Raw genomic sequence first — 25,654 nt, 5'->3', positions numbered from 1 at the left:
TTTAAGATTAACAGATTACCTACTTAACAGTTAAAGTGACTATATTTCTGGTGCCCCAGAGAGCTCGTCTTAGATTACGGGTGTTGAAGACGTGCCTATACCACCCGAGTGATCATCAGTAAAATAATTGTGTAATAAACAGTTCTTTACCAAATACTAACCTTCACTTGAATGTCCGGGGTCATATCGTTTGAATTGAAATGATGAGCATGAACTCGAGAGTTCTATATGAAATTATTTTTGTAGAATTTCCTATTCTGAGTAGAGCGATAAATGCATTGGGTTTTACAATGATTTGTGTTTTTTCTCTTGAGTCTAGCTGTCATTTCTTTTTGAAGCAGAAAAGACGAATCACACTTCAACTTTAAGGGATAGTTTCTGGTAGCCAATTGTATATATAGATATTATATAGTTAGTACTGTGCAGGGAGGTTAAATTAGAAAGGTCCCGAGATACCCATATAACGGAATGAGCTAAATCAAAAACCTTGAAAATGCAGTATAAAATGTATCATAAATGTTCATTACAGCAATTATACAATTAATGAAAAAACATAATAACACATTTTTTTAATAAGCGTTTCGATTCGAAATCCGTCAAATTATTTTTTGGTTAAAAATTCATAAATGTTTAGTTTTATTACTTAAGATTTGAAAATTTAATACTAAATTCCTAAATCCTAATATGGTTTTTTTCTAGAATTTTAAATAAATAATTTAGATTAAAGCAAAAAAAAACATTTATTGAGAATTATTCGCATATTATTATTATTATTTTATTATGTATTTAATAATGATTGCACATCAATCAATTTTGATTATTTCGTTGTTGAAATCCGTAAAATATTAATCGTAGAAACTTGAAACATTTCACTCAAACAATTATAAAAATTTATCTATTTTATTTTCAAATTAAGCTATATTTATAGGCTTAAGAAATTTTTTAACTTTTTTTAGAAAAAATGTTGAAAATTAATTTTTTTTTTGGTCAAATAGCTAAAGAATGGTTCCTCATAATAAGTTGTTCTTACAGCAATTATTTATAAATATCGAAAATGCTTAATAATATGCAAACATTTATTTACAGACGTTTAAAATTGAAATGTTTTACAAAATTTGATTTTAAAACGGAAAACATCGATTTTTCCTCAAACAATTTTATATAGGTATTTCGTTTTCGTTGTCATTTAGAAAACATTTGTCGTATACTAAACTAAAGGGACTTGAGAATTTTTTATGATTACTTATAATATCATGTCACTATAAATAGTTTATAACAAAATAATATTTTTAAAGTGTACTATAATTATAATCAACATTTTTGAGTCCAAATATAATAGAAATAGTAAATCATAAAAAAACATTTAAAAATGGAACATATTATGTATAGTTATAATATTTAAAATCAAGTCTTTATTATTTTATATTTAACACAATTTGTTTAGAATGAACTGACGTTGAAACATTTTTAATACATACCACCAACAACGTTGCAAAGTTTAAATATTTTATCATTTAAAGATAATGTTGATTGATTTAAATAATATTTTTAGATTAGTTGATATTTTCTCAAGTTCAGAACGTTTTTAGTTATTTTAGAGGCCAATTCATTGTCAACTAACCTTAAACTATAATCAGTAATTATACAGTTTTAAACTTGTATGTATTTAATTATTTACAGTATTACATTATATGTATTACAAAAAAAACATAGGTATAAAAAAATATCTTTACATAAAAATTAAATATTAAATAGTTACAGATGGACTCAGTTGTCAAAAATAGATGCCAGTGCCAAGGCTGGGCAAGTTAATGATTTTTTTAAAATTATTTTAAAATTAATTAATTTAAAACCGTGGATGCCACACACTTAATCGTGGGTACACAAGGTTTTATTTAATCAAGCATTTCGTCCATGATGTCGTCGACTATCCAAATTTTATTTTCTTCTTCGATGACGTTATTAATGAAATTTTTCCAATTTCCCGTCGTCACTCGATCGATTGCCGTGTTAACGAGTTGTCGAACGCTATCGACCTTAAACGTCTCGTTGTTTCGTTTTACATACCCTTTCACCATTGCCCATGCCAATTTAATTGGGTTGAATTCGTTGTGATGTGGTGGTAATCGGAGTACTGTGTGACCTGAGTTTGTTGCCAAGTCGTCAATGACGTACGATGAGAATCGTGGTTTTAACTCACGTACCTTGACCAGCAGTTGAAGCTTCAACAATGGCTTATCGAAAGTGACACCTTTTGAATTAAGCCATTCTAATATCTCAGCTTTTTTCGTACTCGGCGTCGGAATTTGTTCGGCTTTGGTTGAATGATACGATGCGTTATCCATAACTACAATGGAGTTTGGCTCAAGACAAGGGAGAATAGATTCGAACCACTCTTTAAAATGATCACCACTAATTTCGTCATGATAGTCACTGCTACTCATTTTCGATTCCAAACATAATAGGCCCCCTTTCAAAAATCCTTTGTTTGATCCAATATGAAACAAAATCAAATGATTCCCATTCCCCGTCAGATTTTCCAGATCAGTTTTAATACCTTTGTTAAAAGCGTCGTGTTTGTGAACTATCGATTTGTCCTTCAATACTTGGTCCATAAAATCGCCAGCATTCAACAACGTCTCATCCAGATAATATATTGTACGGTCCTCTTCACGATATTTACGAATGTCATTTAAATAGTTGCGTCGCCAAACAATCAAATCTTCACTCTCGGTCAACACACTGTGCTTTTTCCATTTAGTGAAAACAAAATCTAAATTTTTAATTATGTTATCAAAAGCGGTACGTTTAAATTTTGGAAGCGCAGGATCTTTGTTAACTTCAGCCAGTATTCTGTCGATTGTCGGAAGTTCACGGCGTAACCAAATCGAATACACCTTTTTCCGTAATGTACTACGATCCAAATTGTCAGTTTGGCTTGAAGTTTGGCTCAAGAGTGATGACCTATTTCGTTTTTTGTTTGGAGAAGAGACGGTTCCTGTACGTCTATACTCGGATATGGTAGAGCAGATGGTTTGACGACCAATACCCGTGGTTTGATTTATTCTAAGTATCATTGGTTTGTATTTCATTTCTGGATGTTTACTTTTAATGTCCTTGTACATGTTGACAATAATCTCCCTTTGACCACTGCTTACAAGCTGAAAACATTATTCATAGGTATACATTTATATATGCACCATCATAAGCATGCATGCATGGGGGACCTTTGTACATCTATCTATGGGTGGACCCGTCCTGCGAGATAAATATTTTTCTCCAAATTAAGTATATATTAATATATTACTTATACATAACTAATATAAGGCTATCTTATATCTTAAATCATGAGCAGTGTTGGGTAAATTATTTTTTAAAGTCATAAAATTACGTTACTCGTTATATTAAATATTACATTTTTTTATTATTTTTAGCACGTTACGTTATTTTTTCGTTCAAAAATAAGGTTTAATTGTAAATAAATTGTATTCATTTTTCATTTTTCTTGAATATTCTAACCCTTAGGATTTGTCATACCTTCTACTTTCATAACTTATTTTAATAATGTTTCATAAAACGCAGTGACGCACTACGTATTTTAGGGCCCTGGGCAATTTTTTAGTAGAGCTCTTGTTGAATATAGAACTAGATAGTAAATACCCACACTTGATATTTTGTTTTATATAATAGCTGACAATCTTTAGACACCTTTCAGATACCAATTACTCATAAAATATAAAATATAGGTAATCTTGATATTCAATACACAAAATAGTTTTAATCAATTCTGTGGTCAATTTTCCATAATTTATCGTTGGCTGTTGAGTTAATTTAATGTAGGTACATGGTTATTTCTGATTAGCTGTGGTGGCAGAAAAACACGACGTTTTATATAATAATAGTATTATTGTTATACACATTTTATTATAGCGTATTTCTGCATATACTGTTTCAGACGAATTAATCTATTTACATAATATAGCAGAGGCTAAAATAAAATTTTGTTCGTAATACTACACACTTTATATAAAACTTGGAGTTACTGTGGGGAGCCCCCCCCCCCTCCTAAAAAAATGTATTTGATCCATACACAAAACTACAAAAGCAAAGAATTTCTATTTTTCTTTATATACAGAGTACTGCAGACTACATCACAATAAAACAATTTATGTCGGTATATTAGTATGATTATTAAACATAATTTTACAAAATATGCACTGAATATAGAGATTTGGGGACTAATATAGAGACAATGAATAAAAATCCCCAACCCTAGGAAAAATGATCACTAGACTACAATATTACTCACAATCACATGAAATTGATTGATCAAATATTTTTTAAAAGCTAATTAGTGTGATTAAAAAAATTATTAATATTTAATTACAAATATATACTAGGTTTAGGTATATTTATCATTAAAAAATTAATATATAATAAATAATTTTCAAACATTAACAATAATGTTAACATAACAATTTGTTTTATATATAACAATTTGAAACAACATATGTATATTGATGGTTCTTTTATAAGAATAGGTAGGTATATACATTCATTAAATATTGTTTGATTATTATTTGTATTATTTGATTTAACGATCATTTGAAATTTTTTTTTTTTTTTTCATCATCTTTAAATGTTGGGTCTATAAATTATAAGTAAAACTTGTAAAAAACGACTCTTAATAATAATTATTAATATTTAAAATTCTTATCTATCTATTTCCCAATCATACTACACAAAGTGTGTCTATATTGAATAAGTGCATTTAATACTAGGTACATATTATATTTTGTATATCCTGTGAAATTACCCATGAAAACATAATATATGAGTATGTTTTGTAGGTACACTGCCTGCAGACGATCACTACTGCAGGCTGCAGCTATACATATTACATACCTTTATAATATTATATAAGTATTATAAAATATTATATATTAGGCACCATTATTAATGTCAATTTTATAACTACTATAAAAACAGTATACAGTAACTGCGAGTATACATAATTAAAATAAATATTTTATATTTATAAACTTCAAAGTATATTATATTTTAGAATCAGATTATCAAAATATAATACAACGCGTCAACACGGCCAGTAACTGTCATTATCATTCTCTTGTATTCTTGTAACCTAACCAATTTGTTTATTATAATTTAAGTAAGAAGCATTATCTAAGTACATACATAAGTCTACCTATGTTCATTTGTTCAGAGTATTTAAACTGAACTTGGATTCCCATATGAACTCATATGAGTTAATTATTAATTAATATAGAAATAAAATGTTGACCATACCTTACAAATAAAGTTTGAGCAAATAAAATGTTGGTGTTTTTTTATAGATATTAATTTTCCTTTTATAATGTAACCTACCTATCAAATTGTATATTATAATAAACTATTAAATATAAAGTTATATGTAAATAATGTGTTGCATGCCTACAATAATGTATAAATATCAATATTACTAAAGGAATAAGGAAATAATATTATTGATGATACCTACTCAGAAATGTCAGATCTATAAACTGTAATAAAGGTTATTTAATTAATCATATCACCTAATTACAACAATTGTTAGTCAATGTGCAATGACCATGTCCATAGTACCTATATATGGCTATATACTATTTATTATAATATACAATTCGTTAGGTAGGTAGGTAGGTTACATTATAAATGAAAAATTAATATCTAAAATAAAACACCAAATTTTTCTTTGCTCAATTTTATGGAACTTGAAAAAAAAATCCCAAACTTAATTTGTAAATTATAGTTTAAAAAACTTCAAAATGCTCGATTTTTGAAAATATCGTGTTTTTTAGTGAAAAATACTAAGAATTTACATTTTTTGGTATTTTTTTTTTTTTTGAAATGTTGATATTTTTAAAGTAAACTACATTCGTTTCCTAAAGTTTTAATGCGTATACCGCTACATAGAATTATTTAAAGAATCGGCGTTCTTAGTGCTCCTGGTGGACAATTCCCGGGGATTAAATGCCGTCAAAATACGACTCACTTTTCGACGCTGAGTGTCTGTCTACCCGTATTATCTACATCGTGATGTCAAGTATAAAAATAATCCAAAACAATGCTTATCTAATATTTTAGTAATCTATCCCCAACACTGCAAACGATTTACTAAGACGTACGAACCTACCTAATCTATCTACATAGGTTTCGTCACTTTCAAGGTAAAATGTATAAAAGACAAAACACAGTTGGCTAGGTAGTAGGTACTCACTTTTCCACTGGGATTTTTTCTTTTCGGCGAAAGTCTTCTCTCTTCGTCCGTGACAGCATAGCACAAATTATGATGATCACTCATAATCATAAAATGAATTTGTAACAAAAGCGATATTTATGTTCAATAAATAGTAGTGATGTACAACGACGCACAGAACGTGGACAAAGAAAGGATGTCGAAATGTCAAATTCAGATTCAAAATGTGGCACCTATATAGACGTAAACCAATACAAAACCGGCTTTGTATTATTTGAAATTTAACTGTCGTGCGCGTCTATATTATTATCAATGACTATAAGATGATAGACGAGATATAAGAATAGAGATATAGATAATAAACTAGATTGCCAACTACTAATTACACTGAAAAGCCGGCTGGAAGACGCCACTTTTTTCAACATATAGGTTGTGGGCTATGCCGCCACGGTATTTTATCAATTTTTATCGTGATAATAATACACGGACATCACAGATTTCTATATACCACGGTTTAATATATACTTATTCCTTATCTTAAACCGTGATTGCTATCAAGTGAAGCTCAGCTGCGGACGGCCGCCATTTTCTCGGGGGGCAAAACATTTCATTAATTATACAAAATGTATTAGGAACAACATCGTTTTTAATGGTAAAATAAAATAGTAAATGTAAAAAGACTTTAATAAAATATTTTTTTTGTTTTTTAAACTACAGGTTTAGAAGTAATAAAATACAATACAAAATAAATCGTAATTAATCTTATTTGTCATATGAAATACCATGCAATTGCCCCCCGACCACGGTGCTTCAATTCACGGTGAGAGTTCGCTAGATAGTATATTATATTATAGACACGGTTAAGGATATATTATCTTAACCGTGATAATAGATAACTGCGACATATATATAATACAATTATAAATTTGGTTTAATCAGGTGATAACGTAGCCCGCAATCAACATGGCGTTTTTTTGGCGGCTGATATCACTAGTTAGCAATCTATAGTTTATAGTTTTATAGTTTTTATTCTGTGGTTTAGTTCTGTGGAGGAACACGACTGGAGGTTGTAAACTTTTACCATAAAAATTAAACATACGCGTATTTCATGTATTCTGTCTTGGAACTGACCACTACATCCGCGGTGCTCTAGAACCATGAACCTTGTTCTATTAACTTGAATAAATTCTAGACGAACTCGAATATTGAAGATCGTGAGATACATACGAGTTAAATTTAACGCACCTTTTGCACTGAGAGCAAAAACGTATTCTATTTGACCAATATTCAGTGAAATGGTGCAGTGTTTTGTATTCGATTTTTTAATGCACTGTCAATACTCGTGTGCACTCATTGCGCACTTTCTGCACCTCCAATTTTGTGAGTACAATGGGTGCATATTATGAATATGAACCGTTTTTCTGAATTATCATCTAATTTCCTACAAAATTGAAAATATCTTATTATTATCATTATAATTATATTTATTATATTTTATAATATCTGGTAATAATGTTTTTTTCTTATTCGATTTATAGAAAACTATAGTACGACAATCGCGTAGTCGCGTAATGCCAGTCGTGGTTTAGTGGAATTTCAGTGCTCACTATTTTGTCAAATCGAAAACGTTTAAGGTATAATGCAGATAATAATTATCTAGGGGAGGCGTGAGACCAAATTTAATCTATTCTGCGTCCATAGTATATAATATACTGGTGCTGTAAAGTTAAAAGTGAGTATGGGCTTGTAATAATTGTTCTACAAAACAATTTGTGGAACAAAATTCCCTTGGGTAGGTTTGTTCTAGAGGGCCTTGATAAAGAACCTAGCCGCACGGACTAGGATTACTACCTTGTCAATAATATTATGTTTTTATGAATCTAACCTTAAACAGTTGTTATAACGCTAACGCTAACTCTGGGCGTCTGGCTAAAATAATTTTTAATTTTTAGCATTTTAGTAAGACCGTGACGAAATGTTATTAATTATTTGTTAATACCTACTTTATACGTCTTTTAATAATATTAACTATAAATCAACTAAAAGTTTAAACAATATACAGTGTGAAAACTGAAAGCAGTAGGTAAGTAATAAGTTGTCACCAGTAAAGCAGTACCTTGGAACTTCAAATAAATTGTGAAAAATTTATCTCTTTTCAACGGTGTATTATTGCGTGTAAATAAAAATTGTATACTTAACTGAATGTTTTCTGTGTAAAAAAAAAATTAGAACTTAGTTTGGTATAATTATCCATTTTATCTACATACTGATAGTATACACTACAATCTCATATAACTAATCACTGTCCTGCACAATGCACATAATATGTACATTATTATAAGTTATAACTAAAGACCGGATTTATATGTTTTTACATATCGTTACTGGGTCTATGCAGTCTTATGAGAGTAAAAAATGTGGATGATTTGTTCAATTCTGAATGCGTAGAAAAAAGTTTTTTTTGCATATTTGAGAATATTTTATGGGTTAGAGAATATTTAACTCATTTAGCATATTTTGGAATATTTAGTAAATTGTGAGAAAAAATTTGTATTTATTTTTAATTTTAATATTATTTTATCATTTCCAACTCTTACTAAAGTGCAATAATATTCCATTAGAATACGCAACTTTAAATACCTAATAATTAACTCACTATTAATATAAAATTGAAAAAAAAAAATTTTTAAATGCATATTAAAGTAAATATAATGATGTTTATTGATTATTTTTGACTATTTTTGTATATTTTGCATATTTTAGCATATTTTTTAAATTTTTAAGAGAATATAATGAGAATATTTTAAGGTTTTTTCGAGAATATTAGCATCATATTTAAGGTATTTTAAGAGAATATAAATCCGGTCTTTAGTTATAACTCTGTCAAAAAGACATACATCTTCATATTATTTTATTATAATATTATAAAAACATGATAAAAAAAGTATACATTTTTGTGTTTTTTATTGATCTTCAATTTGCTTTTGCTAATAAATAATACCTGATTAAAATTAATATTTTTTAAATTTTTATTCACTTGTGTTACAATTTTCCACACACCACTTATAAGTTGAAAGCGTTTTTTGAGCATTTGGTTTTTGGAGAATAGACCACTAGTACACACATTTTAATTTATTGAAAAATTTTTATTGTAATTCCACATAAGTTTTGTTAAATCAAGTGTAACACGGGGACTTCATTTCAATATTTTAATTGTTGGTGCCGAAATGTTTGCAGACCAAACAAGACGTTATACACTTGTACTAAATATACAGCCTGCAATCCCTCCCACCACTAAATGACCTATTTTAAGTGAAAAGTACATAATTATAATGGTTCATGTTCACAGTATTCGAAAACCGCATTAAGAAAAATATAAAAACACAGTATGGAAGCGTCTAGAACAACAGTTAACGATTCTACAATAAATTCCAAGTGAGCATATATAGTATAACATTACGAAAAATATGAATTTTATCCTACATTTTGAAAAAAATTTATTTTTTTGAACTATACACTGTTCCAAATAAGAAGTTCCCAGGCAGCCACAAGCAAACTGGTTTTGTAATTTAAATCAGGGTGCTTCTTATTTGGAACAGGGTATACCTAGTTGTTTTTATAACATATGTATTATCGTATATTATGTTCATTGTATCCAATTTAAACAGTAGTTACCTACCTAATAATAAATTATTATTTCTTTTAGGTATGATTATTTATTAAATAGACTGTTAACGATTCCACTTATCAGATGTGATGATAAAGTTACAGTTATTAAACAGGAGTTTATTTATACAATAGACCATAGAAATGATCATCAACTATTAAAAATCAAGTATGAATGGTATTTTAGTATTCACATTATAGTGTAATACTTTTATATTTAGCCTATGAACAAAAATATTTAACAATTTACTAATGATAATTGTATTATAACATAGGTACCTACATTTATATAGTTTTAGGTATACTTTTTTTTTGTAAACAAGTACTATTCATAAAAACTGACAAATTTTTTGCTGCCCAGTTATGAAAATATTAGACTCCATTAAGCATGTTTATGCCATATAACGGGTCTTGTGTTATTTTGAGTGATGGTGATTAAAAATACTAACTGTTAAAAATTATAACCTTACAGTTTGTTGTGTGTAAATAAATTCAATTATGTCAGTTAGGGCTTATAATATATATATATTATATATACAGGCTGTACTATTCAGGAAGACCTCACAAATGAAAAAAAACTTTAGGTTTAATCAATATGTTTTAGACGCTCTTGCGCTACACATGTAGTATAACATTTTTATTTAATATTTTTAATGCTAAAAATAAAAACATTTAATACTGATAAAAAAATTGTTTCAAAATTCAAAATAAGCAATTTGTAAATCTGGATTTTAAAAAAATTTAGATTGTAAAAACATTTATTTAAGTTATGTAGGTAGTTTATTTTTTACAATTTTTGATTTCTCATTATTTTTCTACAAGTAAACAGTTTATCCAGTTGTAAAGAACATTTTAAAATCAAAATGTTTAACTGTTTTTAAATAGGTAGATATTTGTTAATATGTAAATATTTTTTAATAAGTTATTACATTTCAAATTAATAAGTCTTATCACAAAAAAATTAACATTTTAAAAATTATAAAAATAAACCACTTGAGTTATATTAATGTTTTTACAATCAAGTGCTCTAAAAATCAGATTTCCAAATATGCTATTTTAACATTTTCAAAAAAAAAATTAAATCAAATTTTAAATTTCTTATTTTCAGTATTCAAAAATAAAAATAAAAAATTTTTAATTATTCGTGTAGTGCATAGTTGTATAAATTATATATAACCATTTTTTTTTTTTTTAATATTAATTAGAACAAATATTTTTTTATTTGACTGGTCTTCCTGTAATAACCTGAAAATACCAAAAGTATACCATGTACCACATAAATTAATAAATTAGTATGATTAAATTAAAATATATTACTACCTGTCTCACAGATGGTGGATTTGATTTGTCTTCTATGTGGTGTGGGAGGAGGGCAGTATCCTTTTTGATCTGAAAATTCTACTTTTAACGAGCCTCAGACTACAAAGTGAGAAAAAAATATGTACCCCACACTAAAATTTGTCTACAATACCTCTTTTTCATTGATGCTGATTGATTAGTTATATTTTCAAATGATATATTTTATTTTCTATAAGCATTAAATAAGCGCCAGCTCTACTAGTTAATCTTGACCCATCCGTAACTGCAACCATGTTTTTAATCTAGAGACCATAGGTAAAAGCATTATTAAAATTGATTTGCAAGCTAAGCAATAATAATTATACCTGCGAAGCGTGGTTAAGCTGCATTCAGTCATTGCAATACTTACTAGTAGGGTTCCAAATATCAAAAGAATGTTGTGAATTGTTAGAAATATTATTTGCAAACAATTATCTAATGATGCCAATATGGTTTTTTGAAATTAAATTTCTAAAAATAAAATTACTATAGATTCGTTTACTACTTTCTAAACATAAAACATGTATTCAAATTTATCTTTTCTTTATCAATATAAATCTCGTGTCACGATATTCGATCAAGCTATTCTCCGAAACCACTTACGTCACACCCGCATGTGTTGTCTCCGTCTTACACATGTATGATATAGACGAAACGCGCTTACTCAGTCTGAGTATAAATCACTCAATGGTGATCCTAGAGTAAAAATACCTACAATAAAATTCTATTGTGAAAATGTTTCCGAGGGCAAGTCGTTGCGTTTTATTATATTTTAATTGTAAAACAAGTTATGAGTATTTTAAGATTTAAAACAATTTTAAATAAATACTCATAACTTGCTTTAAAGTTAAAATATAATAAAAAGTCTAGAAGATGCTCTAGATAATAATCTAACCTTTAAATTTTATAAGAGGTAATTTCACAATAATTTTAGAAATTATTATGATTATAATTATTATTGTTAATATAAAATATCCTATGTTGCCCGTGGGTCAGAGAGAGAAAACAAATAGCGCGCTGACATCCTCTTAAGATGTAGGATATTATTAATACAAATAAAGACCTTCTAATATGTTTTCTGTTAAATGTATGAGCAATGTTGCCAGTAATATTTTTCGGGAGAATCAGCAAATTACCTAACTTATGTATTATCATTGATTATGTACATTGTATCTAATTGAAACAGTAGTTACCTACCAAATAATAAATGATTACATTTATTGCAATTTCTTTTAGGTGTGATCAAGTATTTAATACAGTTATTAAACAGGAATCTATTGATGAAATTCACCATAATAATGGTCTTCAATTATTACAAATCGGGTAAGAATCGTATTTATATTATTGTATAGGTAATATGAAATTTCATGTTTAGGTATTAACAAAAAATATTTAACAATTTACTAATCATAATTTTATAATTTATAAGTATAACATACATTAATAAAGTTATATAATATTTTTGTAAATAAGTACAATTCATAAAAACTAGATTTATATGCATTAAAAATCAACCAAGTGCTAAAAAATCTTAAATATGCAAAAATATATATGCACTAAAATGTTGAAAAATGCATGAAATATAAAAATTATAAAAAAAAATATGTTATTCTTCGGAAATTATGTAAATTAATTGTGAATCATTTTATTTATAAACCATATTACCTTATGTTGTTTTAACTTTAGTATAGTATATGTATTTATGTATTATTTCTTAATTTTTAATGTGATATTACTAGATATAGGTTAAAAATGACCTAAAAAGAAAATTATGCTATAAATATGTTTCAATATGAACTTAAACATCAAAAACCTCGAAAAATACAATAAAACGATTTGTTCGTAATATAATGTGTACTTACTTAAATCACATTTATATCTTGTAAAGCATTTTGTCAAGTATTTTAGAAAAGAGCCATGTAGTAACTTAACTTACCGATCTTATACAATGCGTATTGATTATAACCTTACAGTTAGTTGTGTGTAAATCATTTGTGCCAGTTAGGGTTTATGACTTATAGACATAAATTTATATAAAAAAATTATATTCATATAAACAGAGTTATATTTTAAGCATTCTCTACTAAAGGTAAAATTGTCTATTAAAAGGATATTATTTATTTTGATGTAAATATTTTATGCAATATCTAGATTAGGCATAATCTATAAGCAATACCTAGCTTAGGCCTAAGCATTTTTTAATTGTATGAGTATACTCGTCTAAGTAGTAATTTTAAGTTCTAACCAATATTTTATATTACATACTAGATAATCGAACTGGTATAAAATAAAATTTCGGAAATCTTTATTATGGAAGTAATGTCCTTCTAAAGTTTCGCGATTTTACGTTTATGCGCTTGGGCACAACACTGTACTTTACTGTCTAGGATATTATAGATTTTCCGGAACTTTTTTTACAATATGAATGATTTTGCATGCCTTATTTGATGCCATTCAAACTTAATTTGGTAGTTATGGTCAAAAAACTTAAATATTTGATTTTTTAATGATCGTGTTTTTGAGTTTAAATTGCCAAACATTTACATTTTTGGAATTTTTTAGGAAATGTTTATATTTATATTTTAAAAATGTTGGCGAAATCAAAATTTAATCGAAATATTATTTATTTACGTATCTATCTTATCTATCGTAATCAGTACTATCTAGTCAGACTTAGTTTTAAAGTTGTAGGTTTAGCTAATTTAAATTTATAGTATTTTCATATACACCAAGCGTGGTCACTCGATCTCTGCGCTCTCTCGGGCAATTTAATCAAATCGGCTTGTTATGAAAAATCACCTTAAGGAGGTCTCGGACATCAAATAGCTGAAACTTCAAAACTCTTACGAGTTACGGCCGCCAATATCTGACTTTACAACTGTTTCCAGCATGCTTATAACTACATACGTTAAAATAAAACAATCGAAAAAAAAGGTGTCTGGTAAAACAGAAATATACCGCTGATTTCACCGCTGATTAAAATACGAAAAAGAAATCGTCTTAGGCGCTGTAGTAAAGTAGAATGTTGTGCTTTTAACGTATACCTTCCAAAATAATGGTTCCCGCAATTTTTTTCGCCATTATGGTTCTTAACTTGTAGAAATACATATTGCAAACATTTTAAAAAAATACCCGGTAGCTAAAGTGAATTTATTGACACACATTTGGTTGGGTGCATAAACATTTAATTTTTAGAGTTCTGTACGGTAAGACGGGACCCTATTATACTAAGGCTGTCCGTCCGTCGGTCACCTGGCTGTATCTCATAAACCATGAAAGTTAGAAAATTGAAATTTTCACAGATTATGTTTATGTTGTCGCTATAACAACAAATACTAAAAATCCTAGAATATATAATATAAGCAGTGTTGCCAACATGTTTATAGATGATGGTACGGAACCCTTAGTGCGTGAGTCCGACTCGCACTTTGCCGTTTTTTTTAACATAGATATGTTTTGGGTATGGGTACAACTTTTTTACCTAACTAATTTTCGTAACGCTTTGTTTATAACCATAAAAACGTAAATCAACAATAAAAAAAAATTAATTAGATTCCTAACTAAATGTGGCATGCAACTAGGTAGTTGTATTAAATATCTAGTAGCATGCTATTTATAATAATATACTGCAGGGTGTAACAGAAGGAACTTAGTAATGAAATAACTTTTTTATACCTAATTAATATTTTTAAAAAAATTTTCTTTTATATAATTTATAAACACTTTCTGATATATTATATAGCTTACATTTTAGATTCTGAGCAGAGTGATGAATGTATTGATTTTACAATGACGTGTATTTTATTTTTTTAAATTTATTAAATTTTTTTTGTGTGTATACGATAAGTAGTTTAAATAATGCTTCGATTTTCAACTTCAGTGTCCTGTTCGATTGGAAAAGGAATCTAGTTATTTCATTCTAGATTCACAGTATTTGCAATAGTGCTGGAAAAAACAAAAATAATTTAAGGAAAAACGGGAATTTTTACGCAAAATCGATCTTGACAAAATGTAATTTGGGGTTTGGTGTGACTCTAAACAAATTACCGTAGATACATGATATTTTCACTGAATGTTTTTATTAGCATTTTCTATAGGTACATGATAAAAATTTCAAAATATTTCGACTTGTTTTGAGCTGTTTACGGTCATATTTAGTTTCCATTTTTTTTAGTTTTTTGCTATAAATGTAAATAAAATGTTGTCACAGCTTATTCCTCTCCTTATTCTAATCTTCATGCCATAGACATATAAAACAACTATATTGTCGACTATAATTTGTTATTGAAGCCTTATCAGTTCCCTCCGAGATTGTAGTAGTGGTTGTCGTTATATAACCCCTTAAAAATAAATATAATATTATAAACATAAATGTTTGTACCTATTACTGCATTAGTTTCAATATTTCATTTAAAAATACAAGTCTTGGTTCTATTATTTATTCTAAATATTGTAATCTTTTTTTAATATAACATTATAAAATAATTAAATGATTTTCGCCAGCACGCACAGACCTATAAACTAGTTTCAATGCCAGCACGATTTAAGATATACAGGTTACTCAACGAAACTTATTTATTGGTGTGTTACGTCCCAACCGACGTCGATATATACATCAACGCAGAGATAGAATACGTGATGTACTAGGTATGATGAATGTTTATTAACGTAGTACAAAAATACAATGTTATAATATATGGTGTAAAAGAGTGGTGTTACGACTCTTTAAGATAGAATATAAACTGTGAGTGGTGTTACGACCTGACTCTGAATGTCCCTAACCGTCTGAAGAGCTCTTGTCCTGGGCTTCTATATATATGATTGTGACCTTTGGAGTGGGTGGTTGTAGTAGTGGCTAAGCTCGGTCATGAGACAGAGTTCGGGTCTCGTATTTGGTATGCTGGTCGACTCGTATCCTGCGTATGGGTGTTGGCTTTCCAGGAAAGATACGTATGTGACGGCACCTTCTATAGTTTAATTGTTTTCTCTACGCTTTTGCAACGACCTCCGCATGTTATACTATACTAATTGCCTTATTAGTTATAGTGTCAAATATTATTAGAAACGTGCGGCGCGCTGTACATAGTTAATATATGACTACTTAATACGTGGGTACGTAACAGGTGCTCAAAGAGGTAACGATCATTTCATAGGTAGCAAGAATTACAGTTGGCGATTTTGCATTATAGTGATTTCTCTTGGTACTACAAAATATATCATTATAGGCTTGATGTAGTCACTTCCTATGTTTGATTAAATCATTTTTTAGTCATATTTTGACGGCATTTCATGCAGGAATTATCCACCGGGAGAGCTAAGATGGCTGATTCTTTAAATGTAGTGGTATACGTATCAAAACTTTAGGAACAAATGTAGTTTACTTCCTAAAAGATTTTCTGGAAATGTTAGTATTTTTATGCACAATGTGAATTCACCAGAATTCACCTTTCTTACTTACTGTTTATGTTATTGTAAAAAAAAAACCACAATGAAATTAACTGTAGGGTTTACGTGGTTTATTAACAATAACTAAAAAGGAAGTAAGGTAGGTAAATTCAGATTTCACCTACACGTTGAGCATAAAAATATCCACATTTAATAAAAATAAATTCCAATTCATAATATTTTAAACTCAAAACACGATTTTCAAAAATCGAGCATTTTGAAGTTTTTTGACTATAACTTACATATTAAGTCTGAGGAATTTTTTTTAAGTACCATCAAATGAAGCATGCAAAAACACACATTTTCAACAAAAAAATTCCAAACAATTTTGTGTACCTACTCAGAAATGTCAGATCTATAAACTGTAATAAAAATTATTTAATTATTCATAATAATTACAATTGTGCCATTAATATGTCCATTTGTTCTGAGTATTTAAACTGAACATGGATTCTCACATGAACTCATATGAGTTAATTATTAATTAAAATAGAAATAAAATGTTGACCAAAACGTACAATTAAAGTTTGAGCAAAGAAAAATTTGGTATTTAATTTTAGATATTAATTTTTCTTTTATTATGTAACCTACTTTTTAAATTATTGCATATTAATATACTTGTAGCGTAATAGAATTATTGCACTAATAATTATAGCTTAGCAAAAATATACACTGGGTTTTTTGTCACACTGACGAATTATTTATTTGACAACAACAGAGTAAATAGACACTGAGTTTACTTTGATAGGGATACGATAGTAAAAGTGCGCACGACCGCGACGGGGAAATAGAACCTACCGAACAGTATGACAGTCGGTACAATACCAGAATACTCAGACTATTGCACCATGAACTACGACAGGTATACTGATCAGTGCAATGACGGAGTACTCTGACTACTGCGCTATTGGCTTAAATACCGTCTGATAGGATCAGGAGTGAATGTTATCCGTTACACTGCATGGTATTTAAAAAAAAATATTTCATTATAAGAATTTAACGCTGAATTAGGGAAAAATGACTAAAAAAATCTATTTTAATTGTATTATACCTTTTATCCCTATTTAAGGGTTTTTAGCCAATTGGCAACAGTGTGCATTAGTGACATGATTTTATTTAAAAAATTATTTCTGATATGAAATTATTTAGATATTACATGATATACTTTATATACAATTAAAAATTATAAATTATAATTGTATTAAATACTATATGTATATACCAAGTGAAATCAAAATATATGCCATGTAATATATCCAAGTACTGCTAAAGTACATTATCATTCATATTTTTTTCTTAGATGCGCATTGTATCCAAAAAGCTACAAACCGAAAAGTGTTAATTACACAAAAGTAATTATGCATATTGGAATAATTTTGGTTTTAATAAATAATTTTCACAATAGTGAGATAAGTTCAAGATGTGGCGCCTTTGTGGCTATGCAGACGAAGATGTTTATTATGTATGCTTGGCATGGTCCAGTGCTGTGTGTGGTCGATGGTTTTAACATGATTGGTCAAGCGTAATCGACTCCGACTGCCATGATTGGCTTCACTTGCTGCAACCGGAATTTAGGCAAATTTCACAATACGGGCTGGACTTTTTCGATGACAAGTTTGGGAACAGGCAATACAGTGACGTAGACGAGATTTTATAACTTGACGACTGGCTACGATCCAATATTGTTGCTGGATGATGGACTGCAGCGTTGTAGCTACCGGGCGCTTGTGCTGACGGTGAACATCGTCAATTAGCAAGTGGGTAAACCGATGCGTTCGTGCAGAAGACTCGAGTGTTTTCGGAGTTGTCTGAGAAGACGCGGAGTTCGTATTGAGCTTCTCCATCCGTGGGGTTAGTTGACGAGAAATCTTCGAATGTTGTATGTATTGAATTTCACTTTGATACCGCTGACACATTGTTTGCACCTGCTCGGGAATGGGATCTTATCTATATTTTTGTGGTGCAACGACGCCGGGAAACTGAGAGGCGATCGGCACACTGCTTCGTAATGAAACTGACCTGGGACCCAGTATCCAATAGTGGTCGCAGATAATGTATCTAACAAGTAATATTGAAAGTAAGATCGACTGAAATCTTTGGGTAGCAGTGAACATCGTAGCTACTGACGGAACATAGTCACTCGTGGTTGTATCATCCGGGAAGTGCAGTAGTGATGCTGTTTCTTACATGATTGATATGTATACCTTGATGGACATGCCGCTGACGTATGCCTAGATCCCAAACAATTGATGCATAACTGAAGCTTCTTCGCCGTTTGGAACCGTTCGTTTGGACTTTGGTTTTCGAAGAATTCGCACTGATTGGGCTGGTTTACATTGTGGGCAGCTAGTGGTTGTGCTCGACGTGGATTTGGCAGCTGCTACGATACCTTTGGATGACGCTGTTTGACGAGAATATTTTTACGGTGATGGTTTAGATTTGACTCTTAATAAGTCAGCTACACCGTGACCAACCGAAGAGTAGTCTCCCGCTCACGCTGTGGCTGCCCGCACGCGACTACCCAAAAATTTGATAAATTCGGTCAGCTGCGGTTGGTGTTTATCTCCGAGGATCAACTCCCAACGAGCTCGAAGTTCATAGTCAAGATGTTGCTCAAATATATGAACTAAAACTCAGCTCCACTGAGACGAGTCGTGAGGTTCAGCTCGTCTAACGCTGCGGTGTGTTCTTGCCAAGTCTCTCTTGTTCCCGGATTGAGCTCGCAGTATTTCCCATGCACTGTGGTAATTAGCGGACGTTAACGAGAGATGGTCTATGACTGTCTTCGCTTCACCGACGAGAGATGTTTTTAGAAACTCAAATCTTTCCACGTCTGGAAGATCCGAGGCATGTGACGTAATGGAATTTTACAGATCGTCCAAGCCTTGCCGCTCAGTAACGATGCCAGAGAACGTCGGGAACGTTCGTTTTGGCAGCTGGTAATGGTATACGTTAGTTGATCCATTGCCGATGGTTTTGTTTTCCGAGAGAGATTGATCCAGGACATATGTGATAGCGAGATGTTTTGCTCATCTGCAAAGGCAGTAAGTTCGTTAAGTATTTCCCCAATGAACTGCGACAGATATATTGATCCGTGAAATGCCTGAATACTCTGACTATTGCATTATTGACTGATATAAATACCGTCCGATAGGTTCGGGAGTGGAGGGTTTCCGCTTACCTGGAATGTGCAACTCTACCCGGGTGTGTCTTTCTACAGATTAGGTGAAGGACTGGTGCTTGAAATATTGATAAGTTTGAGGTGGACGGGAGGACATTAGTGTGCGTTATCTTCGCGACTGTGTTTTGTGAATTAAATACTTAAATATAAAATTATGTAAATAATGTGTTACATTTGTAACGTCTCCTCTTCACATATGGCTCGTATCAGTTCTTAGGTGTCGTTCTGTTTATATTAACGTGTGTGATATTATTAATAGGGATCAAGGTTACCTTATGTGAAGCAAAGTACTCAACGTATATATAAATATATAATTTATATATGTGTATCTGTTATTAAATCTTAATGTATTATTATTACTACAACATCGAATTTTATAATATATCGAACATAAAATAATATGTATTAGGCATACTTATAAATTATAATTGAGGATTACCGATCGGGCCATGGTGTGTCGTGGGTGCCGATATCTAATGTGGGTTGAATTCCACTATCCAGCATCCACTATGACTCTTCATTCTCGACCATATAAAAATCCACGACGCTTCAACATTTTTGGGTCTCGGTTCATGGTGGGTGACCTAACTCTACCACATGACTCTCGGGTCATGAGCGATATGACTCAAGTTGTCACAAATTATTGCCCTTTATTTAATTTACGTAATAATTGTTTTAATAATTTTATTTTTTAGAACCATCTGTCAAGCTGAAGAAGAAGTCACGACAATTGATACCGAAATTAAAGTGGAAAAAGATAATATTGATGGCTGTGAATTTGAAGGAACCGTTTTTAACGAAAGCCATTCATCGAAGCTCATCACTCCTATGAGTTCGGACAATAGATCTAACCTACGGGATAATCATCAAAAATGCAACATCTGCAATTTATCGTTTATTTCAAAAAAACTTTTGACAAGTCATATGAAGATTCATACCAGTAAAAACAAAGAGACATTCGCTTGTGACATTTGTAAGAAATCATATAATATGAAATCATATTTGACGAAACACTTACTGCTTCATATCGGAGAAAACCCTTTTATATGTACCGTCTGTAATAAAACATTTAGTGATAAAAAAAATTTAAATATCCATAAGAGAACACATTCTAAAAAAAAAGTATATAAATGTGATATCTGTGATAAAGCATTATCTTCTTCAGCAAGTTTAAGAAGTCATACAAGGATACATACCGGAGAAAAGCCTTTCAAATGTGATTTCTGTAAAAAAGTATTTACTACGAAACCAAATTTAAGTGCACATACAAGGACACATACTGGAGAAAAACCGTACAAATGTGATATCTGTGACAGAAGGTTTACTGAAGCTAAAAGTGCTCATAATCATATGAGAACACATACTGGTGAAAAACCTTTTAAATGTGATATCTGTGATAAACGGTTTTCTCATGCATCATCACTGAAAGATCATTCATGGAAGCATACAAATAAGAAACCTTTTAAATGCAAAATCTGTTCTATAGAATTGACTAAAAAATCGAGTATGAAAATCCATATGAGAACACATACTGGAGAAAAACGTTTTAAATGTCATTACTGTTCAAAATTATTTTATCGTGGAGAACATTTAAGAACTCATACAATGATACATACCGGAGAAAAGCCTTTCAAATGTGACATATGGTCAAAAGCATTTTCTTCTAAATCAGGTATTATTAGCCATATGAGATCACATACTGGTGATAAGCCGTATAAATGTGATATCTGTGATAGTAGATTTTCTTTTTTGTCAAGATTAAATGTTCATACAAAGACACACACCGGAGAAAAGCCTTTTAAATGCAACATCTGTTCAAAAACATTTCATAGTAAACCAAATATGGTTCTCCATATGAGAACACATACTGGCGATAAGCCGTATAAATGTGATATCTGTGATAGAAGGTTTACTCAAAGACACCATTTGAAATATCATAAATCAATACATACAGATGATAAGCCTTATAAATGTGACATTTGTTCTAAAACGTTTGGTGTAAAATGTAGTCTTAAAACTCATATTATATCAATTCATACTAGAGAAAAGCAATTTAAATGTGATATCTGTGGTAAAGGGTTTTATCTTGCTAAAATTTTAAAAAGGCATACAATGATACATACCAATAAAAAGGCCTCCTAAATGTAACATCTGTTCAAAAACAATTACTTTAAAACCAATGCGGAAAATTCATATAAGATAACATATCGATAAAAAGCCGTATACATGTGATCTGTAATCCAGTGTTTTCCTGTGCAGAACATTCATAAACCTTAGGACACGACATATTATAAAAAAATGTCTTTAAAATTATATCTATTCTAAAGTATTTATTGATAATTAGTTAATTTTTTTTAGTCATTCTTTAATATTTTAAAGTATCAATTTATTATTAAGTATAAATATACATTAAAAAATCTATTTAATTTAGTTTATTGAATTTAGTACTTCTTAATTTCATCGCAATAAGCATTTTAAAATTGACTTTATAAATCTACGTTCAATCTACGGTAGTTAAAAAATCTATACTTGACAAAAAAATCTATTCATTAAGAAAATCTTTTTAATAAAGAAATGTACATTTGATAAGTCGGATAAAAAATCTATATTTGTTAAAAAAAAATATTCATAAAAAAACGAACACAATTATTTTTAAATATTATTAATGTATTAACAGCTTAGTTTAATTAATTGTTTTGACATATTATAGTTTCATTAATGAATTGTTTTGATTTATGTTATTCAACAATTTTCTTTGATATTATGTAGATAAAAATTAGTTTTCCCGTGGTAGTGTATGGTACTACAGTCGAAAAATCAGATTTTCAGGAGAATGGGTGAAGTATCATATAATTATTATAAAGTTATCACTTAGAGCGGATTTTGAGAAATACACCAACGGATAAGGGTTTAACTTACAAACTCTGAAAACCAACTTACAAATACTTACAAATGAATATCTTTAACTTACAATTGGTCCCGATCGATTTGCCCGATATGGGGGGGGGGGGGCAACTTCACACACGTAATTTATAAGCTTTTATAATTTATAATTTATTATAATATTATTACCTACTATTATTATTATTGTTTTTTTAATTTATTATTATTAATATTATTATTATTATATTGTAACGTAATTTTTCATTGTAAGGCCCCTGAATAATGTTAAACTATTCCCCTTTAATATTTACTGTTTTATAAAATGCTATTACAATTTTATTATTCAAAAAAATATGTTTCCGGTATTAGTATTATTAATATATATTTTCCATATTGACATATTTTATTATTATGAACTATTATTATATATATTGTATATTTAAATTTTAAATTGTAAAATTGTGTGCCTGAAATATCAAAAAAAACACCAAATTTTAAAATAATACTATTTATTTGAAATACTATGTAAATATGTAAAATACACTCACTTTATTACCCTAAACTACAATAGTTTTAATTAACTAATGGCCTTTGTTGTTGATGAAGAAGAAAAATAGTTTTATTTAATATTTATTATTCACGGTGTCACCTTCTACAATATTTTATATATTGTATTGTAATGTAACAAAATCCCGTTCATCCAGTGGAAAAGTAAGTTATTTAGTCATTTTATTCGGACATACCCCTCCAAAAGACTGCAAGCAATTTGGACATTCAATTTATATTTTTTTTTTTGGCATGCAATTCGGATGGACCGCGGATTAAGGGGGGGCACGGTCCCGGGGCCCATTGATTTTGGGAGCCCATCTTTATCCCCAAAATATATTTTTTAACGCGTCCGAGTTTAAAAAAAAAAATATTGTAGGTAGGTAGGTAGGTAAATTATTATTAATTATTATAAAATAAAATTGTTCTCAATTTTATATCACGAAAAATTACTATAAATACCTAATAAACTATGTTTGCAAACAATTTTGTTTTTTTTTTGTTTTTTGAGCATTTTAGATTACTGATTTAACTATATAAGTATATAAAATGGTAGTTATAAGAAAAGTAATAAGAAAAAATTATTTAGCTCTTGTAAATTAGGTATTTCAGTTAAAAGTATTGATGCATATTATACTAAACTTTAGAGGACCATAGTTAACCTAGCGAACCAAAATTGATCATTTGACTGTCAATATGTTCAGAAAGTAAGCTTTGCCAGGATCCATCAAATAAAGTCAATTTTATTATTGGTACAACTGCGTGTTTAAAAATTTTATAAAAAAATTGCCAGTCAAAAATAAAGAAACACGTCTTTTTTTGTTTTAACGAAATTCCATATCATCGAATATCGATCCATAATTGTTAAAAAAAACCGCGTGCAATGCCATAAGATACACTCTTTATATACTATATTTTGTGTATAGTAAAAATTATACAATAATATAAAGTCGTAATGATACAATTATTTTGAAGTGTAAGTTGAAAGGGGGCCCAAGTGTATGGTTAGGTCCCGGGGCCCAATTAATCCTTAATCCGGGCTTGCTAATAAGTAACATTATGTTAATCCCGAAAAACTTCTTTGATTATTAAAACATTCAAAATTGTCCATTAACCTATATTGTGAGTTGTAAGACTAGGTACCTAGTACCAACGTTGTAAAATTGTAAATTCAAAATTTATAAGTTAATAAATGATATTTGTATAGTTTTGACTTTCACAAAATAGTACAAAACGAAAAGAAATCACAAATTACTATAGCGACCTGGCCCTAAAATTGTGTGTACGTATAGTACTGGACAAGCAATTCGTGTATGAATGTATTGGTTATGTATGTACCGTAACAACATAGAGGGTGCTTCTTGTCCATTCTTTATTACTCGATTACTCAATATGATGGTAGTGTGGGGTTGTAAGGTAATATATTTTAATTTAGATGTATAGACTATTGTATTTTGTCGTCAAAACAGACTCCATCACTTCGAGATGTTGTTACGCCACTCGTAATGCTGTTGTTATACACAGTTCTGGTCTAGTAGTATAAACAATAAGGGTTTAATATAAAAGTTCATTAATCATTATATTAACTGAATTTCTTAAACAAAAATTATAATAACGTTTGCTCTAAAAATTATTTAAATTATACTTATGAATAAATTAATGAAAAAAAAACAAATATAATCATTCATGTTTTTCTAGCAGAATTCCAATATTCACACAAAAAGGAACGAAATCACTGGAAATAGTTCCTTTAAAGTTTGAACGCCCCCGCACTGCCGCTAACCTATTATCTCTGTTCTACACTTCTACGTTAAGAATTTACTATTATAAAATAACAACTTATGAGGACAATTAATTTCTTCCCATAGGCGTGACTAGACTTCATCCGCAGCAGCAGCCTAGCTAATAACCAGCGCTATCTTATTAAGGCTGTATTTTTTAAAGACCCACCCTCCCCAATGAAATATTTATATAATTTAAAAAAAGTCTGAATTATCTATTTACAATTAATAAACTACAGTCATTGCAGTAATTCAACTTCAGAAATATTATTCATCTACAGCTCTGGATTACACCACCTAGCTACAAATTAAAAATAATTCAACAACAAGATCCAATAACAGATGAGTACCTACAGTACCGCCGTCGTCTGTCTTAAATCTCTATAGTAGGTTTTTCAGAAGTCATGAAATCAATTGTATTTGTATTTGACAATACATGTTATTAACAAAATTAAGATATTAGGTACCTAATTTTAACAAACATATCTTTGTACGTGAATAGTAATTATTACGATAAGTATGCAGATAAAAGAAATTTATTTTTAAAAAAATCCCTTCTGACTTAAAACTTGGTTGAGC

General features: G+C 29.5%; 2 protein-coding genes across 3 annotated transcripts; one reads left to right on the top strand and one right to left on the bottom strand.

Moving 5' to 3' along the window:
* Nucleotides 1-23: 23 nt before the first annotated feature.
* LOC132951981 (uncharacterized) lies at nt 24-6,665 on the bottom strand. Its single transcript, XM_061024074.1, has 3 exons — nt 6,257-6,665; nt 162-3,161; nt 24-95 (listed from the first exon to the last, which is right to left on the bottom strand). The coding sequence occupies exons 1-2, from the start codon at nt 6,344-6,346 to the stop codon at nt 1,896-1,898; spliced, it is 1,356 nt and encodes a 451-aa protein (XP_060880057.1). The 5' UTR covers nt 6,347-6,665; the 3' UTR covers nt 24-95; nt 162-1,895.
* A 580-nt stretch (nt 6,666-7,245) lies between these two features.
* On the top strand, nt 7,246-23,230 carry LOC132952119 (zinc finger protein 235-like). 2 transcript variants are annotated; one of them, XM_061024280.1, is made up of 6 exons: nt 7,246-7,615; nt 7,774-7,967; nt 9,585-9,670; nt 9,942-10,070; nt 12,476-12,562; nt 20,561-23,230. In XM_061024280.1, the coding sequence occupies exons 3-6, from the start codon at nt 9,624-9,626 to the stop codon at nt 22,005-22,007; spliced, it is 1,710 nt and encodes a 569-aa protein (XP_060880263.1). In that variant the 5' UTR covers nt 7,246-7,615; nt 7,774-7,967; nt 9,585-9,623; the 3' UTR covers nt 22,008-23,230. The 2 variants fall into 2 exon arrangements, with proteins under 2 accessions (XP_060880263.1, XP_060880264.1); XM_061024281.1 differs by lacking the exons at nt 7,246-7,615; nt 7,774-7,967 and adding an exon at nt 8,026-8,318.
* Nucleotides 23,231-25,654: the final 2,424 nt, after the last annotated feature.

This window comes from Metopolophium dirhodum, chromosome 9, assembly GCF_019925205.1.
Source record: "Metopolophium dirhodum isolate CAU chromosome 9, ASM1992520v1, whole genome shotgun sequence".
NCBI classification, from domain to species: Eukaryota; Metazoa; Arthropoda; class Insecta; order Hemiptera; family Aphididae; genus Metopolophium; species Metopolophium dirhodum.
Note: the sequence above shows the minus strand (reverse complement) of the source record. Positions and strands in the feature narration are given on the sequence as shown.

Coding starts and splice junctions, on each gene's coding strand:
- LOC132951981 (XM_061024074.1), bottom strand. CDS start 6,346: ATGATTATGAGTGATCATCATAATTTGTGCTATGCTGTCACGGACGAA. Junction 3,162..6,256: donor GAAAAAATCCCAGTGGAAAA/GTGAGTACCTAC, acceptor TAATGTTTTCAG/CTTGTAAGCAGTGGTCAAAG.
- LOC132952119 (XM_061024280.1), top strand. CDS start 9,624: ATGGAAGCGTCTAGAACAACAGTTAACGATTCTACAATAAATTCCAA. Junction 10,071..12,475: donor CATCAACTATTAAAAATCAA/GTATGAATGGTA, acceptor AATTTCTTTTAG/GTGTGATCAAGTATTTAATA. Junction 12,563..20,560: donor CTTCAATTATTACAAATCGG/GTAAGAATCGTA, acceptor TTTATTTTTTAG/AACCATCTGTCAAGCTGAAG.